This window comes from Schistocerca serialis, chromosome 2 (assembly GCF_023864345.2).
Source record: "Schistocerca serialis cubense isolate TAMUIC-IGC-003099 chromosome 2, iqSchSeri2.2, whole genome shotgun sequence".
NCBI lineage: Eukaryota > Metazoa > Arthropoda > Insecta > Orthoptera > Acrididae > Schistocerca > Schistocerca serialis.
The window spans coordinates 275,490,687-275,510,515 of record NC_064639.1 but is presented as its reverse complement, the minus strand read 5'-3'; the positions used below and the strand labels follow the sequence as shown (position 1 = coordinate 275,510,515).

The 19,829-nt window shown below is 41.7% G+C and overlaps 1 protein-coding gene across 1 annotated transcript in view; it reads right to left on the bottom strand.

Moving 5' to 3' along the window:
• LOC126455518 (glutathione S-transferase D5-like) overlaps positions 1 to 17,324 on the bottom strand; it is a 33,337-nt gene extending 16,013 nt beyond the window's left edge. The window contains exons 1-3 of the mRNA XM_050091269.1: positions 17,217 to 17,324; positions 7,482 to 7,634; positions 5,247 to 5,305 (exon numbers count right to left, since the gene is read on the bottom strand). Of these exons, the coding sequence (XP_049947226.1) occupies positions 5,247 to 5,305; positions 7,482 to 7,625 (203 nt within the window). The 5' untranslated portion in view covers positions 7,626 to 7,634; positions 17,217 to 17,324. The remainder of the gene's footprint in view (positions 1 to 5,246; positions 5,306 to 7,481; positions 7,635 to 17,216) is intronic.
• Positions 17,325 to 19,829: the final 2,505 nt, after the last annotated feature.

Genomic DNA, 19,829 nt, shown 5'->3' with positions numbered 1-19,829 from the left:
AACGTTTTATTTTAGATATCCCAAAAGTAAAAAGTGAAGTGAATTCATATCAGGTGATCTTGTTGACCATTCATCTGAAAAACCTCAGGAGATAACATGTTGGTGGAAGGTTGCATTAAGCTGATGTTTCAACGGGCGAGTGACATGAGGATTTGCCTCATCTTGCACGAAGACAGTGATTTCCACACAGATGCGCTCTTCCAAAGCAAGAAGCACATGCTGTACAAGGAGGTCTCGATAACGTGCAGACAGGGCCTCTGGGCGTATTCTCTTCAAAGAACGGCGGAAGGAGAATAAAGCAGTTTCTGATTCCACAGTAGACAGTCACTTACGGCGTGTGCAATGGCTCTTCGTGCACAACAAACGTTTTAACAGTGCCCCAAATTCAACAGTTTTGTGTATTCACTGCCCCTTGTAGTGTAAAATGTGCCACGTCACTCCACAGAAGATTGTCCGGCCACATGTCATCAGCTTCGACGCGTCCCAGAAACGATGAGTAAATTCAGATTGTTGCTGCGGATCATGAGATTCAGCTGCTCCACCGTCTTGATCTAGGAACCTATGTAAAATAGACCTGAAAACATTTTGTGCTGTTGGCCATGGCATGGACAGTGCTCATGACACTGCACGAGCAATAGCGCTACTCGGGATACGTGCTGCATGGTCAGTTACCAGTAACAGCAACCTTGTCAATAGCTTCCATTCGGATAACACGCCTTCCTCTTCCAGGTGTCACACCAAACTCACCCGTGTTTTCGAATTTCGTTATCTTCTTAAAACCACATGGTGGCATCGGGTCTCTCCTCAAATCTTTCAGTCGGCGATACTCCCTCAATGCAGTGGTGAAATAGCTGGCGTAAATACGAAACAGTTTCACTAAAAGCGCACGCGCTCTCTTTTCGATAGCGATACTCTTCACTCACGTTATGGCTTGTCAAATGACAGCATTGATGTCATACTGTCATAAAAGCAGTGTACAGCGCAGATTTGCACCTGGTGGCCAAAATGGTAACTAATTTTTTCAGCATCAATCGGTTCCACATTAATGCTTTAGCATATCTACCAAGTTTCGCTGTCACACGATAATTAAAATCACTCTGGACCTCCGTGAGTTGCTGCATTTTAATTATAACCACGCGGTACTTCTCTATCCATGCCTATTTCCCTATGTACTAATCTGTCTCTAAAGGCACTCAAGTGATTTGGACGTTCAGTGCTAATCTGTCTGTGCTGGTGTTAGACAAAATGACGGTTTCCCCTCAAAGTGTTCTTCTTCCAAACAGCGTACATCTAACAGTGTTCTATTTCCTCTGAAATGGCCATGACATCTTCCAACACAGCGAAGCACCGAACAGGAAGGATGAGTGTAATCCAAAGAAAGGTGAGAATGTTAAAATCTACTGGTTAACTGCAGAAGTATTCGCAAATTTCCACAGTTCGTTAGAGCTCCAAAACAGCACTGAAGCTCACATAATACTAGGCATAGAAATCTGGTTAAAACCTGAGGCTGGCAGTAGGAGATCTTTAAAAAGAATTTAAGCGTGTACCGAAAGTCTGAACCAAGATGCTCCAATATTCAGTCAAGTCTTGATAAGATTTCAGAGTTGTGCAAAGATTGGCAACTTGCTTTAGATGTTCAGTAATGTAAAACTGTGCACTTCACAAACTAACAAACACGGTATTCTGTGAATATAATATCAATGAACCACAGCTGGAATTAAACACCTCGGAGTAACACTTAGTAGGGAACGATCACATAAGCCCAGTTGTGGGTAAAGCATGTGGCTGACTTCGGTTTATTTATAGGATACTAGATAAATTCAGTCAATATAAAAAGGAGACTGCTGGAAAGTCACTCGTGCTACTCAAACTAGAATAGTGCTCAATTGTGTGAGACTCGTACCAAATAGGACTATCAGGGGATGTTGAATGTTTACAGAGAAGGGCAGCACGAATGGCTACGGGTTTAATTGATCCGTGGGTGAACCTCACAGACGTCGAAAGGACTGTACTGCCAGAATCTTGAAGATACAAATTATTTCGAGAAAGACTACTAATAAAGTTTCAAGAACCTGCTTTATATCGCTTCCATAAGGATCGTAAGGACAAGATTAGATTAATTATAGAACAGACAGAGATATTTAAACGTTCTTCTCGCGCTCCTTAGGTGAAATGGATGTGAAAAACCGTCATAACTGTTACAATGGGACCCTCTGCCATACACCTCACAGTGACTCACAGAGTATAGATGTACTCGTAGAGCCATGTCTTACTTCTGTCATGCTGTACAGGCAGTTTACCTGTGCTTTATGCTTCAGAGACAGAGAGAGAGAGAGAGAGAGAGAGAGAGAGAGAGAGAGAGAGAGAGAACTGTGCAAGCAGAGGTGACACTCAAAGCTAACGAACACTTGAAATGTTCTGTGCAATAAAAATTAAAACTGAAACTAGTCTTCTCAATGATGACGATGTTTGATTTGTGGGGCGCTCAACGGGTTCGGTCATCAGCGCCCGTACAAAGGCCCTATTTTTACGTAATCCAAATTTTTCACAATCTAATATAGTCACAGTCACGCATGATGATGATGCTGACAACATAAACACCCTGTCCCCAGTCAGAGAAAATCCCCAACACGGTCGGGAATCGAACCCGGGATCCCGTGATCCAGACGCAGAAATGCTAGCCACTAGACTACGAGCTGCGGACAGCCTCGTCAATCGCGTTCTGCAGAAATCATTTCTTCAGTGTTGCCAACTTGAAACAGAAATGCAGTCTCAGTTTGGAATAAGATAATTACGCTGTGATCATCTCTAACATGCGGGAAGAAGATACTTATCGAAAACTGCCAATCTTCACGAATAATAACGAAGACGATAGACTTTCTGAAGCAATTATCATTAGAATTATATACGCCAAGACTATCAACGTCTCATTGTGAACTCATAATCCATATGGAGGAAACGAACGGGCCTTTCGGCCCATTGCGAAAATGATTTGATCGCCGACTAGGAAACAATCTGGTCAGGCGGACTTCCAGGAAGCTAGGCCGCTGGCGTCGATCCAGCTCGTTCTGGCTTTGTGAGCTTTAGCTTTGTTCTGTGATTGTGTTTGCACCTGCGCTACCTATGGAATTGAGACATGCCTTAAAGAATGGACACATGACAGTATTCGTCGACATGGTACGGACAAACTGCTTCTGAATTGAGCAAATGAAAGACAGAATTGATACGAAAATACCGGACAACAATCTACATCTACATCTACATCCATACTCCGCAAGCCATCTGACGGTGTGTGGCGGAGGGTACTTTGAGTACCTCTATCGGTTCTCCCTTCTATTCCAGTCTCGTATTGTTCGTGGAAAGAAGGATTGTCGGTATGCCTCTGTGTGTGCTACGCTCTTCTAGAGACCTTCGGTACACCGCTACAAGAAGGTGGGCAAGTTCCTTCGCGTACTCTGTGTAAAATCGAACAGGTATCCCATCAGGTCCAGCGGCCTTTCATCTTTTGAGCGATTTTAATTGTTTCTCTATCCCTCTGTCGTCTATTTCGATATCTACCATTTTGTCATCTGTGCGACAATCTAGAGAAGGAAGTACAGTGCAGTCTTCCTCTGTGAAACAGCTTTGGAAAAAGACTTTTAGTATTTCGGCCTTTAGTCTGTCATCCTCTGTTTCAGTACCATTTTGGTCAAAGAGTGTCTGGACATTTTGTTTTGAACCACCTACCGCTTTGACATAAGACCAGAATTTCTTAGGATTTTCTGCCATGTCAGTACTTAGAACTTTACTTTCGAATTCATTGAACGCCTCTCGCATAGCCCTCTTCACTCTACATTTCGCTTCGCGTAATTTTTGTTTGTCTGTAAGGCTTTGGCTATGTTTATGTTTGCTGTGAAGTTCCCTTTGCTTCCGCAGCAGTTTTCTAACTCGGTTGTCGTACCACGGTGGCTCTTTTCCATCTCTTACGATCTTGCTTGGCACATACTCATCTAACGCATATTGTACGATGGTTTTGAACTTTGTCCAGTGATCCTCAACACTATCTGTACTTGAGACAAAACTTTTGTGTTGAGCCGTCAGGTACTCTGAAATCTGCTTTTTGTCACTTTTGCTAAACAGAAAAATCTTCCTACCGTTTTTAATATTTCTATTTAGGGCTGAATTAATCGATGCAGTAACCGCTTTATGATCGCTGATTCCCTGTTCTGCGTTAACTGTTTCAAATAGTTCGGGTCTGTTTGTCACCAGAAGGTCTAATATGTTATCGCCACGAGTCGGTTCTCTGTTTAACTGCTCAAGGTAGTTTTCAGATAAAGCACTTACAAAAATTGACAAAGGAAATGGCTCGCAATTTAGCGCGTACTACGATCTGGCCATTGTGAGGGTTCAGCATTGTAGTGGGACGAGACCAATAGGCCTACGTATTCTCAATTGATGAGAGACAGCTCATCTGAGATAACATGCTGTAGGGCGGTAGTAGAGAGGATCCTGTACAGTTCGCCCTGACCGCACGGCCAGGATATGGAAACAAGTAAAAAGAGCTTGACGGTCTGCCTGAGTATCAAACAGCCTGCCCTGCTCTTCACGGTAGGAAATGAAATGTATTTACAGGATTAAAAGGTAAATAACAAATTAAAGGGACTCTACGGCAGCCAGTTACCATTTTAGATTAGCCGCAGAGGACTCTGCTGAAGTCTCTAGGGAATTAAACTATATGATGTTACTGGAGACTCGTGAAATCTTTATATGAGTTAAAGCCCAATGTCTACATGGAAATACACCACACTGTCATATATTTTTGCAGAAGTTCCCTTCTTCAAGCATTATCTGGTAATGATTTCCATTAGATGTTACTGCTGTACTTAAAACTTGTGTAGAGCAAAAACCGTGCTTGTTTAATCGGAAAAGCACACAGTTCATCATCCAATCGTTGTGTTTGAAAGGTAAATGAGACTGTAGGTTCCAGTCTATACAAAAATAATTGTTGATGAAACTTCCTGACGGATTAAAAGTGTCTGCTGGCGGAGACTCGAATCCGGCACATGGGATCATCGCAAACAATGTTCTCACTGAGTGAGTCATCTAAGCATGTCTCATGACTCGTCTTTATAGCAAGATCCCTCCCGGCCCGGAATACAGTTTTTAATCTGATAGGAAGTTTCAAAGTAGTGTACACTTTGCTGAGAAGATTACTCTGGAAAATTTTTACCAAATCAAAACTGACATAAACACTATCTTATGCTCACCTTTCGGAAATGTACAGGCCGTTGTCATCCAATGCTGGGACTTGATGCTGGGGGAATTTCTGGAACAATTACATTAAAATGTAGCAAGTAAGATTTGTATATTTAAGATTAACACAGTAAAAAAGAGAAACGGCTAGAAATCTTGTGAACTGTAAAGCACCCAACTGAAAAATCCTGTCAATGTTGTAAACTGTCTGTTTCTATACTAATAATAAAACCACGAAACCGTAGTCTAAAGACGCTAACTCCAAAAATTTTCACTTTATCGTAGATTGGGACAATGGATAGGATTTATTTTACCAAAATCGGATCACAAAAAATATCGTGATTTCAGTTTATCTAAAATCGTCGTGTCTGTCTGCTTGAACATGGTAATCTCCAAAACTATTACACGACCTTTCATGGGGTTTCACAGATAACTTGTGAGAAAAAAGATATTGTAATATAATTTTTTATCTAAAATCGTCTGTTGAGTTCAATAGTTCAAATGTTTAATCAGTGCGGCGTAGTACGCCAAAGAACCAACAGAAGGCACTGTCAATTTTTTTAACTCAGTGAGAAATGAATTTTCGAAAGTTTACATCAGTGACAGAATTAAATACTCCAGACTTATATCTACAAATATAAACTAACAGCTGGGATATACGGAACTACTGATTTCGCACTGTGTATTAAAAACTTAACGACATTACTTTGCTTCTTTAGATAGGTTAGGAGAAAAGAGCTATTAAGATTGCTTTTTGATTCAGGTGCCCACATATTACATTTTGATTTCTTTCTGTATACAAATAAAAATGTCTAGAAAACAGTCGAGTCTTTCAGAATACACCAGAATGGCTAAAAGACTGAAGAAGATGCGATCTCAAGAATCCAGTGAACATAGGCGAGACTTGCTATGGCTCCAAAACATTAGGCTTTAATCGCTCTTTGGAAACTCCTTCTGGAAGCAAGGCGCACCCTAACTCTGATCGAGAGCACAATGCATTGTCTCACTCCTCAGAAACCCTCACTCACGGAGTCTTATAGTTACTCCTCTTCAAAGTAAAATATATAAGCGGAAATTTTGATGGGTCGTGGTGCAGGAGGGAGTTTTTTTTAACCCAAATCCAATTTATTCGTAACAATTTACCGTCTCACATTAAACATGTACATTTCCCAGTGATCTTATGTTATGGCATGACAATAACAGAAAACAAAGTCAGGCGCTGTATGTTGCGGGCGTGGGCCTTAGTGGCAGCTGCATGGCCAGCTATATGTGGCTCTCTCCAGTGCAGTCTAGTGAAGCAAGTAAGTTGTTCATTCACGTCCCAAATCAAACTACTTCGAACGTTGCATACAAAGAAGTTAAAAACAAATTCCATGTGTAAGAAGTCTCAGGAACAGCTATAAATAAACATCTGGGCACTATCAGGTTTCTCAGCTAATCAGGAATAAACGGAAGGACTTAGAGAAAGCAATTTATAATAGACCATTTACACATCTGTTAGACGGCTGAGTATGTCACTGCCCCGCACAGATAACCGTGCACGTTAGAACGATCCTTCTGGGATTTTGGGAGGCCCGCCAACCCAAGATCGAATATGCTTGGCGGATTAACGATGAGCCTGGATGTGGTTTTTAGGCGATCTCCCACATCCGACTAAGTGTATACTGGACTGGTACTGATATCCTATATCAAAAATGTTTTCGTACTTCCACATGGAATGACACTAGACGCATTCGGATGGGGTTCACAAAATTCCGTGCAGGGGTGGATTGACATACCGACCCTGTGAAGACGTGGGATAAGCAAGCTCCTCGTGAGGCCATCATGGCCTAAGGGTGTCTACAACCGCCGTGTCCTCCCCTGACTTTCGGCGTCATGTGGATGCGGTATGGAGTGGTATTGTGGTCAGCACACCGCTCTCCCGGTCGTTATGCAGACCTTCCAGACCGTACAGCCACTACTAATCGGTCAAGTAGCTCCACGAAGAAAACAACTGATAAGAGATAAGGACAAGATTCACTGGTCTTGACGCAGAACAAGCAACGCCTTGGTACAATGTTTCGCTTTACTCACTCGTGATTATGAACATAACTTTAGGCCAGTAATGAACTACAAGTGGATGTAGCCAAACAGAACGAATTACGATGACACCGATGTACCCACTGGGCAGCCAATATTTTTACGATGGTAAAAAAGTACCCTGTTTTCTAAACGTTTTTAATAGTTACGCAATAGGAGTATGTGCTTACCTCCAGCATCTCAGGCGTCTGCATTTCCTTGCTAAGCTCCTTCAGGACCACTACATTCACCTCCAACTCAACGATGGCCACCACCAGACGAACAAATCGACATGGAGGGCTCATCATGTGAATGTAGAGTGTAGGCGGAGCCATTGTAATGTTCTGCAACATAAAACGATAACGTCAATTGTTTTGCAATCATTGATGATTTTTAAAATAATAACAATTATAAAACATTCTTATCATCATTAAAAACTTCATCCATCGATCACCGGCCTTGTTGACCACACGCTTCCCCCAACAATTTGCCTCCAACTCCAGTGTTCTCCACCCCCGTTTCATTCAGTTACCTGAAATACTCAGAAAAGTTATATCATATTGCTATTTACCCCAAGAGCGCAGTCTTGGCGTACCAACTGGATGTGATTCCTAGTTATTCCCTAAGTTTGAGGAGTTGGCAGTGACTTTTGAAGCACCTTGCTTCACGGGCAGCACAGTGGATTGGATTGCTTCTCACGAAGTCTGTAATCCAACGTCCACCTATTGCATGAAAAGACTTTGTTCGTGCAGTGTCATTAAGCGAAAGGAGATGTACCAAAAATCTACCAGCATTAAGGTATTAGAGTTACATGTCCGATGGAGTACTGCTCCAGGGTATGAAAGAATTCTTTGTAACAACGCTTAGAGCTTCTACTGTACACTGATATCAGTAGGACAATTGTTCCTGATAATTATACAGAGGGGCCCAAAAAATGTATCCACTGTTTAAAAGTCCATAACTGACAAACTAATTGACGGAGTTGTCTCATCTTTGGTAGTGTAATAGTTTGTAGTTCTGGCAATCACCATACAAGCATTGTATTGCGCTGTTTTGTTTTATCAGATGACAGTCGCCAGATAGTCAGTGTTTTGTTCTTAGTTGCACCTAGTTACTCGAGTAAACATGGCTGGCGCAAGGCTTACATTCGATGAAAAGAAGTCACTTTTGAAGTGGTATTTTAAGTACTAAAACATTAATGAGGTTCAACGGCAATGGCGAAATGAGTATCAAACAGAGCCACCAACACGTTTAACGATCCGTCGCATTCGAGAAAAATTTGAAGCCGAAGGCTGTGTTAAAGATGTACACAAACAATGACCTGGACGACCTGTAACAGTAACAAGTCCAGCTAACTCCCGTCGTGTGTTACAACAATTCACTCGTTCACCACAGATGTCTGTGAGACAGTGTGCCCGTGAAACTGGAGTGAGTCGCTCAAGTATTCGGCGAATTTTGAAGACAGCAAAGTGGAAGTGCAACATCCCACGATTACTACACGCATTGAACGAGGACGACCCAGATCGTAGAATGGAGTACTGCGAGTGGTTTACTAACATGGTGCACAACGATGAAGAGTTTGCAGAGATGATTGTGTGGTCTGATGAGGAACATTTCAAACTCAGTGGTACAGTAAATCGCCACAATTGCATCTACTGGGCCTCCGAAGATCCGATCGTCCATGTAGACAAAGCCGTGAATTTGCTAGGAGTAAATGTGTGGTGTGGGTTGTTTTACCGGGGCTTGATTGGGCCATTCTTCTTTGACGGCACAGTTACCGGTGAGGCGTACCTTCAGAAGCTTCAGACATCCATTTTACCAGCCGTCCGAGACCTGTATGGAGACGGAAGACTTTACTTTCAACAAGATGGTGCCCCAGTCCACTACCAAAATCGTGTTAGGGCGTATGTCGACAAAAATCTACCAGGAAGATGGATAGGCCGTAGAGGTGCTGTGGAGTATCCACCACATTCCCCAGACCTAACTCCTGTGGACTTTTGCCTGTGGGGAACACTAAAGGACGTCGTTTATCGACAAAAGCCACGCGCATTGGATGAACTTCGAGAATCCATCGTACATTCATGTGCAAATAACCAACTGAACACGTTGCAGTCAGTAGTTCGTGCTGCAGTCAGGCGGCATCGTTCGTGTGTGGATATTAATGGTGACCATTTCGAACACCTACAGTGATATCTTTAAGCTGGACTTTAAGCTACACTTTCACCAAAAATCAGACAACTCCGCCAATTAGTTTGCGGGTTATGGACTTTTAAACAGTGGACGCATTTTTTTGGACACCTCTGTATATTTACAGCCCAAGTCATTGCGATAATAGTGGCGGTAACATTTGTTAGAAGAACTGAAGTGACACAACAGAGCGAGGTGGCGCTGCGGTTAGCACACTGGACTCGCAGTCGGGAGGACTACGGGTCAAACCCGCGTCCGCCCATCTTGATTTAGGAATTCCGTGAATTCCCTAAATCGCTTCAGGCAAACGCCAGGATGGTTCCTTTGAAAGAGCACGGGCGATTTACTTCCCCATTTTTCTGTCATACTAGCTTGTGCTCCGTCTCTAATGACCTCGTTGTCGACGGGACGTTAAACACCAATCTCGTCCTTCTCTTCAATAAACAAATGTTTTTGTTAAAAGACTCGACATGTGTAGTGAAAGTGCTGGAAGCCAGTAGACGGTCCAGGAAAGAGATTAACTTCACTGTTAACATTATACAGCGGATTATAGAAAGTAGAGACCGCAGTAAGACAGTAGATGTCTGTGTTGAAAGCCACTGTTGTACATCTGATAATAAGAAGGCTCACCAACCAGCAAAGGAGGCAACGTCTAGTCGGTTATGTCTTAATATGAAGCTTCTGCATACACAGTATTGTATTTGCCTAGCGTTGAGAACACAGGCCGAGTGGAATAATCAATCGAAAACTTCAAAATGCGTTTCGGCAAGGCATTACGCTGAAATGCAACCTGGCCTCCCGATCAGGTTTGTCAAAACGACCAGTACCACGATTTAGGTATACAATCAACGTCAATGCATCGGCATTTTATGACTGTTAGGATGAGTCTGTCGAATATCTAAACCATCTGTTGCTCTCTTGCACCAAGTATGAACCTGAGAGGGAAAAAATTATGAAGCTGTTGAGCTCTGCACATTTTCAGTTTCCACAGGAAATTATTTCACTTTTCAGTGAGAACAAGGTACAAATTCTTATACCAGTCATTCGGTTCATATCGAAATGCAATTTTTCTACGTACTTTTGAGTGTAATTTAATTTATAGCAATAACACTTAGAGAGATTATATCCTGTTTTAATATGTGTTTTATATGATTTATGTTTCAACACATATTAATCCGTGTTGAGAAATCCAACTGGTTCACTTAAGTACGTATTCTAAAGAAATGACCTTAAATACGAAATGTCCATTTCATATACAAGAAAGATAATTTTAGTTTGCAGCTATCAGTAATCAATAAGGATGATTTTAAGGTCTGTTGGACCAAATGTCGATAAAGTAAATATATAATACTAGTAGACTACATGTAAATTTGTTCAGTGTCTCAACTCACTTCCATCTTTAACATGTGCAGTGATTCGCTTCTTTACCTGTCACTTTTTTCAGACTTCTCACTTGTAATTTCTCGGAAAATTCAAGTACACTTGCGTGAATGGTGTAATTTAAGAGCTTCATCTGTCGCCTGTATTGTAAGCCATTCTACAGAGATTAAAAAATGTTGTTTCCTTGTTCTGTTTCATCCTTGCAATTATTGCCTGGCCTCTGTGTCTGCCTAGCCACGCACCACTGCTTCAAAATGTTTCTACTGTTCTCAACTCTAATCTTAATTCACCTGCATGTCGTCTTGATCCGACATAACAAAAAGACTCGGAATGAGTCACCCTGTGACAAGTTGCAAAAATAGTCGCTGCAGAAAGCAGTATGCAGCTGATAAACGGCGGATTAATTCGTATATCGCAGTTTGATTTTACAGTAATCCTACGGCTATATAAGCCTTCAATCGGCCCAGTGAAGTTAAGCGCCGTTTGCTCTTCGCCTCATGATTTGTTTTTACATTCAGGCGTGTGTTAGCTTACTTCCCCGCGTTTATTACAGTCTTCGGGCTTCTTCTAGCGGTTTGTACTACTTTATAGCTGCGATAAAACGTTATGTGCGCATGTCATCGTATGGGTACCTGCAGGAGACTATGTAAATGACTTGTCAATCTTGCAGAGCACACACAAAATTAACATCTTGCACGTAAGCACATTCCGTTAAAATTAGTTTCAAGTATTTTATGGAAGCAATTTTATTTACTTAAACAAGTTTCGGTAACTGATGAATAGCTGATCCACTTGGTACAAGTTCTTTAATTCTATTCCACGACCGGTTTCGGCTTTAATACTGAAGCTATTTTTCTGATGGAAATTGAAAATTGTGCTGTGGTGAAGAAAGTCAAATGATTTTGCTCTGCTTCAAAACAGCACGCCGCGAGGGTTAGCCGCAGGTCGCAGGCGCCTTGCCACGGATCGCGCGGCTTCCCCCGTCAGAGGTTCGAGTCCTCCCACGGACTTGGGTGCTTGTGTTGTCCTTAGCGTAAGTTAGTTTATGTTTGATTAAATAGTGTGTAAGCTTAGGGACCGATGCAATTTGGTTGCACAGTAACTTAACACAAATTCCCAAATTTTCCAATACAGCACAATTTTCAGACTCCACTAGAAGATGACTTCAATACAAAAGCCCAAACCTGCCATGAAGTAAAAATAAGGAACTGTTTAACAAATGGAGTGGTTACTCATCAATTCAACACACAGTTGCGGAGCAGCAATGTTCTCCGAAGATGGAGGTCATTCTCACAGCGAATTGTGATGCGGTTTCAAATAGAGACAGATGCAACAGTAACAATACTGTGTTTTCGACTTAAAATTTGCATGCATTCATTAATTTCTAAACACGTTGTGTGCATTAATAAAATATTAGGAACACCAGAAAGTAATGACAGTTTTTGTATTAAACTCAAACGGATACAGTGTTAAAAAGTTTTCATTTTTAATCAGTGACGTAATCGCCCTCTGTATCAAAACTTTTTTCCATCTAGTGTGCAAATTTTCAATGCCTAATCGATAACAATGCTTTTGAGCAAAACATCTGGAGATGCCATTTAGGACCACTTAGAAAACGTTATAACCGTCGTAGTACATAGATATTCGATTTCGCAGTATCGGGCATGTGTGACGAGTGAGGCAAAACCTCCTACCCAAACTGATTAATTTTTTCTGGGGTTCGACTTCCGTAGTGCGGTCTTGCATTATCATGTTGCAGAAATCGCCTTTTCTCTTGATGGTCGGGCGGAACCTTTCAGTTAAAGGTTGGTTTCCTCGGTCCATTTGTACACAGCAAAAGTGTACATTCACAGTTCGTCCAAGTTTCAGCACTTCAAAATGAACGACCCCGTGAAGACTTCGCCAAACACACAAAAGTGCCTTTTTGGGATGTAGTCCTGGCTTGGCTGTACTCGTTGGCGATTCGCCGGAGAGAGACACTGCCTTTCTTGTGTTTTACGGTTTATCATAGAAGATCCATGTTCAATCTCCACTGATCAAGCGATCAAAAAATGCTTCTATACTGGCTCGCTGAAGCAATAAGTTACATGTTGTGGATTGGTTAGCTTTGTTTGTTATTACCAACCTGCTTGCAAATGTTACTGGATGGTCGATTAAAGTTGGTTACGAGTCTTTGACAGTTCCTCGAGTGTGTGACTCTAAGAAAGATCAGAATTGCCGGATTTGAAATTAGAAAACCAGATTTGGGGTTTATAAACGTCTAATTCACTAGGAAAAACATAGCAAATGTTTTCAGTAGCAGCTGTTGCGTTACTGCACCTGCAAAATTAAAACGATGGAAGATATATACCTCTCCTGGTATTTGCTGGCTATTTCACCACAAACTGCCAACAAAAAATAATTAAGAGCTAATTATTTAAGAGTAAAAGACGAGGCTATGATTGTTTTGGTTGTGGATGAAGTACCACTTGGCTGTGCCCGTCTGACTTCAGAATGCGCTAGGGGTTTACGTGAAGTCAAGGGATTGGAGTTGTGCGTGTTTGTGTGTGTAACTTGTGTTTGTACGCGTAAAGAAGTAACTCTAACCTTAAAATGTCTTTTGCACGACTTTGAAGTAAACAATGAGCTGATAAATGATAACGAATATTGACATGCGCAGAAACGACATTACTTTCCGGACACACTATTACTTAAAGTTCGTGAGATCAGGTTTCACACACCTCACCGTAAGAATTATCGATGCTAATAATTCCGTACAAAAATGTTCTTGAAATCTTAGGAAACAAGGACACAAATATTGTGATCGTGGAAAGTTGATTTGCTCTAATCACTTCAGTCACCTTCCTCACTCACATAGTAGATGCAAGTACGCTACTCATAGTGAACATCCAAACACTTCTATACACATCCATACACGTCAATATTTTCCTTACTGCCTTGTACCCGTGGATGTCACCTATTTAACTAAAAGTCTATCCTGTTATGTTTCATGCACAAGAAAACTAATCAGTTCCTGAATTCGTGATCAACGACTGTTCTGACGCCACACTCACTCCTCTCGTAATGGAATAGTGGTGGGTCATACTACTACCCAGAACAAAACGTTTGTGTGCCTCATGGGGCAATGGCGATCATACTACAAAGATGAAGTCAACGGAATTTATGAATGTTACAATCGAGTGTGTTAGCCCCTGAAAAAGAAATGTAGGACCGCCGATGTATGAAGTATGGAGTAAAGTAACACCTTCTATATTTCTTCCACTGTTGTTGTTGCTGCTGCTGTTGTGGTCTTCAGTCCGAAGACTGATTAGACGCAGCTCCCCAATGTACTCTATCGTGTACAAGCCTCTTCCACTCCGACTTACTACTGCACCCCACATTCTTTTCAAGCTGCCTACTGTACTCGTCTCTTTCTTCTCCGTATGTAATTTTTACCGCCCAAACTTCTCTTAAACACGAAGCTGATAGTCCCCTGATGTTGTAGAATCTGTCCTATCAACAGATCCCTTCATTTAGCCAAATTATGCCCCAAAATTAATTTCTCCTCGTTCCATTCAGTACCTCCTCATTAGTTACGCGATCTACCCATCTAATCTTCAGCGTTCTTCTGTAGTACCACATCTCAAAAGCTTCTATTCTCATCTTGTCTGAAATGTTTATCTTACACGTTACACTTCCGTAGAAGGAAATACGTTAAGTAGCAAATTTATTTGGCTTAGGCTCGGATGTCAGCATTGTCTGTGAGAAGACGTAAGAGCGGTACTGTCTGAAAAAAAAGGCGACATCAACGTAAGATGGAAAGGAAATTTAACAACCTGTCAACAAAAGGCCGCACAACGTCGGATACAACTGGGTTGGGAAAAAGAAATTGGCTGTGAGGTTTTCGATGGCACCTTCAAGGCATTCGCCTTTATTGATTTAGTGATCTATCGGAAAAACTAATCTGAATGTCCGGACGAGGAACTGAATTAGGCCCGTCCAGAGGGAGAGTAAAGTGCCTTAATCAGGCGACGTTTCCTTCGGTAACACCGATGCGCTTATTAGGTAATGACCTATGGTAAAACTCCTGAATGCTAACTGTCACTTAGAAATGCCCAGCTGCTGAAGATTGCTTTTAGGGATGGAGCAGCAGATATCAGCACAGTTAGACGCAACATCTGTACGTAAGCAGCAGAGCAAACAGCGTCGACCGATACGAAGCACAACGGCCACCACATCACTGAAGTGATCGTGCCAAACATACCACGCCCCTATGACATCGTGTGTTCCAGATAGCAAGCGACGAAGAGAGCCGCATGTATCCGTCGATGAAAGCCGTGATATTCTTATTACTGCTAACAGTCTCATTTAAAAGCTAGCGCGTTTTGAATGTCGTAACTGCGCCGACAAAGATAAAGGACAACGAAAACAGTAGCCACCAACTTGTTACACTAATTCAAGATGAAAGGAGGAAAATGTTAATAAATATTGCAACGAAACACGAGACACAGTTTCATGGCTTTGAATCTGAATCGAAGATGCAGTCGATGGACGTACATCGTCGAAGAAGAAAGATTTGAATGTCGTAACTGCGCCGACAAAGATAAAGGACAACGAAAACAGTAGCCACCAACTTGTTACACTAATTCAAGATGAAAGGAGGAAAATGTTAATAAATATTGCAACGAAACACGAGACACAGTTTCATGGCTTTGAATCTGAATCGAAGATGCAGTCGATGGACGTACATCGTCGAAGAAGAAAGATTTCGGAAGTGAGAAAATCGATTTAGTGATAGCTAATGTTGTCTGCGATTAGGAAAATATAGTGCTGATGGGTGTTAGGAGGAGGGGTAAGCTGTTATATTTATGAAGCATAAAACAGCCTGAAAAACTGAAAGTATGCTTTCGAAGTGTTCTCCTAGTAAAATCCTTCCGCATGGTAAAGAACGTTTACGAATGTGTAATTTGCTGCTGAGGTTACAAAAACTGAAAGGGAATTCTTACCTCATACATTATTCAACCTGATCCTTTAATTATGATGCTACCTAGCGTTCGGTTCCCAAGAGGGAGAGCGACGTTGTCGTCTCTTCATAGAGAATGAGGTTCTGGATAATTCAGAAGACCGAATTCTGTGGTGCACAGGTAGTGACGCACGTTAAAACCATATACGGGGTTCTTCAGAATAAACGAGACACTTTCAAGTGATAGTAGAAAATATTTGTATTGAGGCTAGGTAGTATACGTTCAGTGCGTGAATCGTTAGTCATCCCGCACAAGTCCAGTATGGAGTCCAAGTCGGCCCACGCTGGCCTAAAAGTATTCGCATCGATGTCAGTCACAGCTGCCCTGATATGTCTCTGTTACGTCAGCCATGTTGTGGGAAAGCGGAGGTGTGAAAACAGTGCCTCTGATGTAGCGCCACATGAAAAAATCACACGATATCAGGTCCGGAGAACTTGGGGGTCAAGTCAGTAACTAGAGATTTCCAGAGATTCACAACCGATACATCGTCATATTGGCTCAGTATCCAAGAACATGCGAACATCATTCTGGAAGTGCAGAGGAATACCATTCCGTTGACAAGTGAAATTGTCACTGTCATCTTGCAATTGCGACATGAACCACGCGATATGTCTTCTCTGTTGTCTGTTAGCCATGTTGTTGTAGATCAGTGCAACAAAACAAACTTCTTGAGTTGCTGTTTCCATATATATAATAAAAACTTATCTCCACACAAAATTTTTTTACAGTCACTTGAAAGTGTATTGATCATTTTTAAAAACCGTGTATTGTCGAACGGTGGACAAAGCCTGTTGCAAAGGTCGGAGATTATTCTGAAAACTGACCAATTACTAATGGAGGTCATAACTACGTTTTGCGTAAATTTCATTTTTTTTCTTCCGGATTAAAGAATTCGAGTAGTAGGCGTTATTTTCCGTGGTGTGTTCACATTTCTACTGAGGCACAACCAATAGCGGTACTTGGAAGTATGGAAGTTTCCCTTTAGCGTAACAACTGAGCATCTACGCCTCTACAGTGCATAGCGTCCTAAGAATGACAGATTCGTCTCATAATTTCTAGCACAAAATAACGGAGGACGTTACTCTTCCAAAAGTCGTAATAAATATCTGTAAAACGAGAAATGATGAAACTCAGCTCAACTAGTTTGCCCTTGACATAAATTCTTGAAACTAAAGGTCACTTTTGACTTCTCACAGCGGCGTAATGCAGTAGGATCTCAACATTGAACGTCATACCGCCACACGTCTCTGCATACTTCGCGCACATCCTTACACACTATGCTACAAAGAAAGCGTTTGTCTTTTAAGCGCAATGTTGTTCATAAACAAACGAAATTTTGGCAGGTGTTGTACATACCAAATGAAACTGCAAGAAAAATTCTGCCGTACTTCCACTGCTCTCTGCGAGTTCTGCAAGCGACTCAGACACCGACGTTCGTTTTATATCTGAAGAGTTGCGTTGACATCCGGTGAGTCACTGCTGGTGTGATAACGGGAGAAGCACTTTCGCACGCTACAATTTGTACTGCGCTACGATGAAGGAGAGATATCACTGTACTGTCATATCAAATACACAATAAGCAAACAATTACAGAGAAATATCATAGAATTTTGGATTTAGCCACACTGTTTACTTGGTGTTCTTTCTTGATTTTAGTGTGAATGTTTCTTGCAAAGATAATCGCACGAAGGTTAATACTCCGAAAGAGATGGTCAAGCGACAAGACGATGGACTGGCAGTCTGGAAGATGGTTGATAAAAACCCCAGTCAGCGATATAAATTCAGATTTCCCTTGTTTCCCTGAATTGTTAAAGGCGAATGCCGGGATAGTTCGCTTGAAAACGAGACAGACGGATTTTTTCTCCTGTGGCAGTTAGCGCTCCGTCTGTAATGACCTCGTTGCCGACAGGAAGCTAAGTCCGATCTTCTTTCTTTCCTTAAAGACGAATATGTAAAATGTTAGTGAAAACTACAATGCAGCTCATACGATTCTCGCTGTTTCGAGCGATTTTTGTCTTTCACAGTCGCGCAAACATAAATTTGAAAGAACTGTTATACTGGGGTTAACATATTTTTTGTGTGCAACCCAGGACATATAACCATATTTTTTGTCCAACCTGGGGCATATTTTTTAAATTACTTGGAAGTCTAAACAATTTACTCAAATACTAAATTTTATTTATGTTGTTGTATTTTATACAGCACATGACTTTTCTCTGAAGTGGTTTGTTTTAATAACATCATAAAATTCACAACAAGAAAGTTCTGAATTAAATATAACGCTCGGCAGCTGTTTAACAGTAGATGCTGAAAGTACATCGCTTTCTGCAGACCCGATGCTCCCCACGATTGAAAAACGTCTCCCAAGTGGAGGAAATCATCGTTAACGCCAGCTTCGTCTTTAAAAAAAATCTTAAGTTTGGTGAAGCAGTAGCATTAATAGTACTCTTATGTTTAGCTCTTTTCACCTAGCGTTTAATATCAGCCTTTCCTTTGTGTGCAACAGAAAATTGTACAGTACATAGTGTGCAATAAACGCGTTCATTGTTACTGTCCTTACGAAATTTCAAACATTTGTATTCCTGTTGCGGGTGTATATTAAACACAAAGTTTATTTTGCCCACTGCTAAAAGAAACCAATAGTAGGGTTATTTGATACACGGAAACAACGTAAACACATTGCTCTTGCTGTGTTGCCAAATGACTAACGCTAAGCGAAAAGTTCTGAGGGAACCGGTAAGATACCGGCGATCACTCCAAGGTCGGGTTCGCAGCTGGTGGTCGTGCGGTAGCGTTCTCGCTTCCCGCGCCCGGGTTCCCGGGTTCGATTCCCGGCGGGGTCAGGGATCTTCTCTGCCTCGTGATGACTGGGTGTTGTGTGATGTCCTTAGGTTAGTTAGGTTTAAGTAGTTCTAAGTTCTAGGGAACATGACCATAGATGTTAAGTCCCATAGTGCTCAGAGCCAGAGCCAAGGTCGGCTAACAGAGGTACGGCCGTAAGAGAGAGTTTAAATACGTGATGTCGAACACACAGGTCTAAAATTAAAAAAAAAAAAAATCCTCGCCAGTCATAAAACGTTCACGCCCCAGACACTTTTGCCACCCTCGACACCTTAAAAAACCAGGCCTGTACGGGCTAATTCCGGACGTATGGAAAGCCAATGCTTAACACTAGGCTTAACACAACGTGTGTGGAGCAGCAAAGGCAGGTAGTGGTAAGTAGCTACAGGGATAAACACTTACAGACTTTGTTATAATTTATTAATGACAACCATAAATCAGAGCGCTTCAGAATCAATTACAGACAAAACATTTGCGCACAAATTCCCTGAACATCACTTGATAAAATCATAAACCAAATATCGCTTTAGAAAAAGAGACAGTATATCTTACATTAAATCTGTGCCAGGTGGTTATAACTAATAGGTAGCTGCTCACAGAGGGTCAGTGTGGGCTGTAATTGTCGTATGGCTGTGAAACTTGGTGATATTCTAATGCGTTAATGGGGAACCGACTTACACTGAAAAAAATAGTTCGAATTTTGGCCACCAGGTGCAAATCTAGCGCTGCGAATTCAAGGAAGACGTATAGAAATGCTTCCATAGGTGACGAATTAGGAACGGGACATGGACAGAAAAGATCAAACAAGTGAGAAAGGCATAATGTTGATTTTATTAGTAACCGCACTGAACAAAATTTGTTCAATAGGAGCATCGGAGACGTCGACGAGATGGTGCACTCGTAAAACGACTTGATCAACAATTGCTCGCAGCAGTTCCGATGGAATCTGAGCGACGTGTTCCCGTATACTGGCCTTCAGATGAGGTAGAAACTGAACGTGTCTCTGGTAAAAGCGTTCTTTTAGATATCACCAGAGCGAAGAGTCACAACGATTCAGATCAGGTAATCTTACAAGCCATGCGTCTGAGAAACCACTGGAGATAACACGTTCGTGGAAGGTTGCGTTAA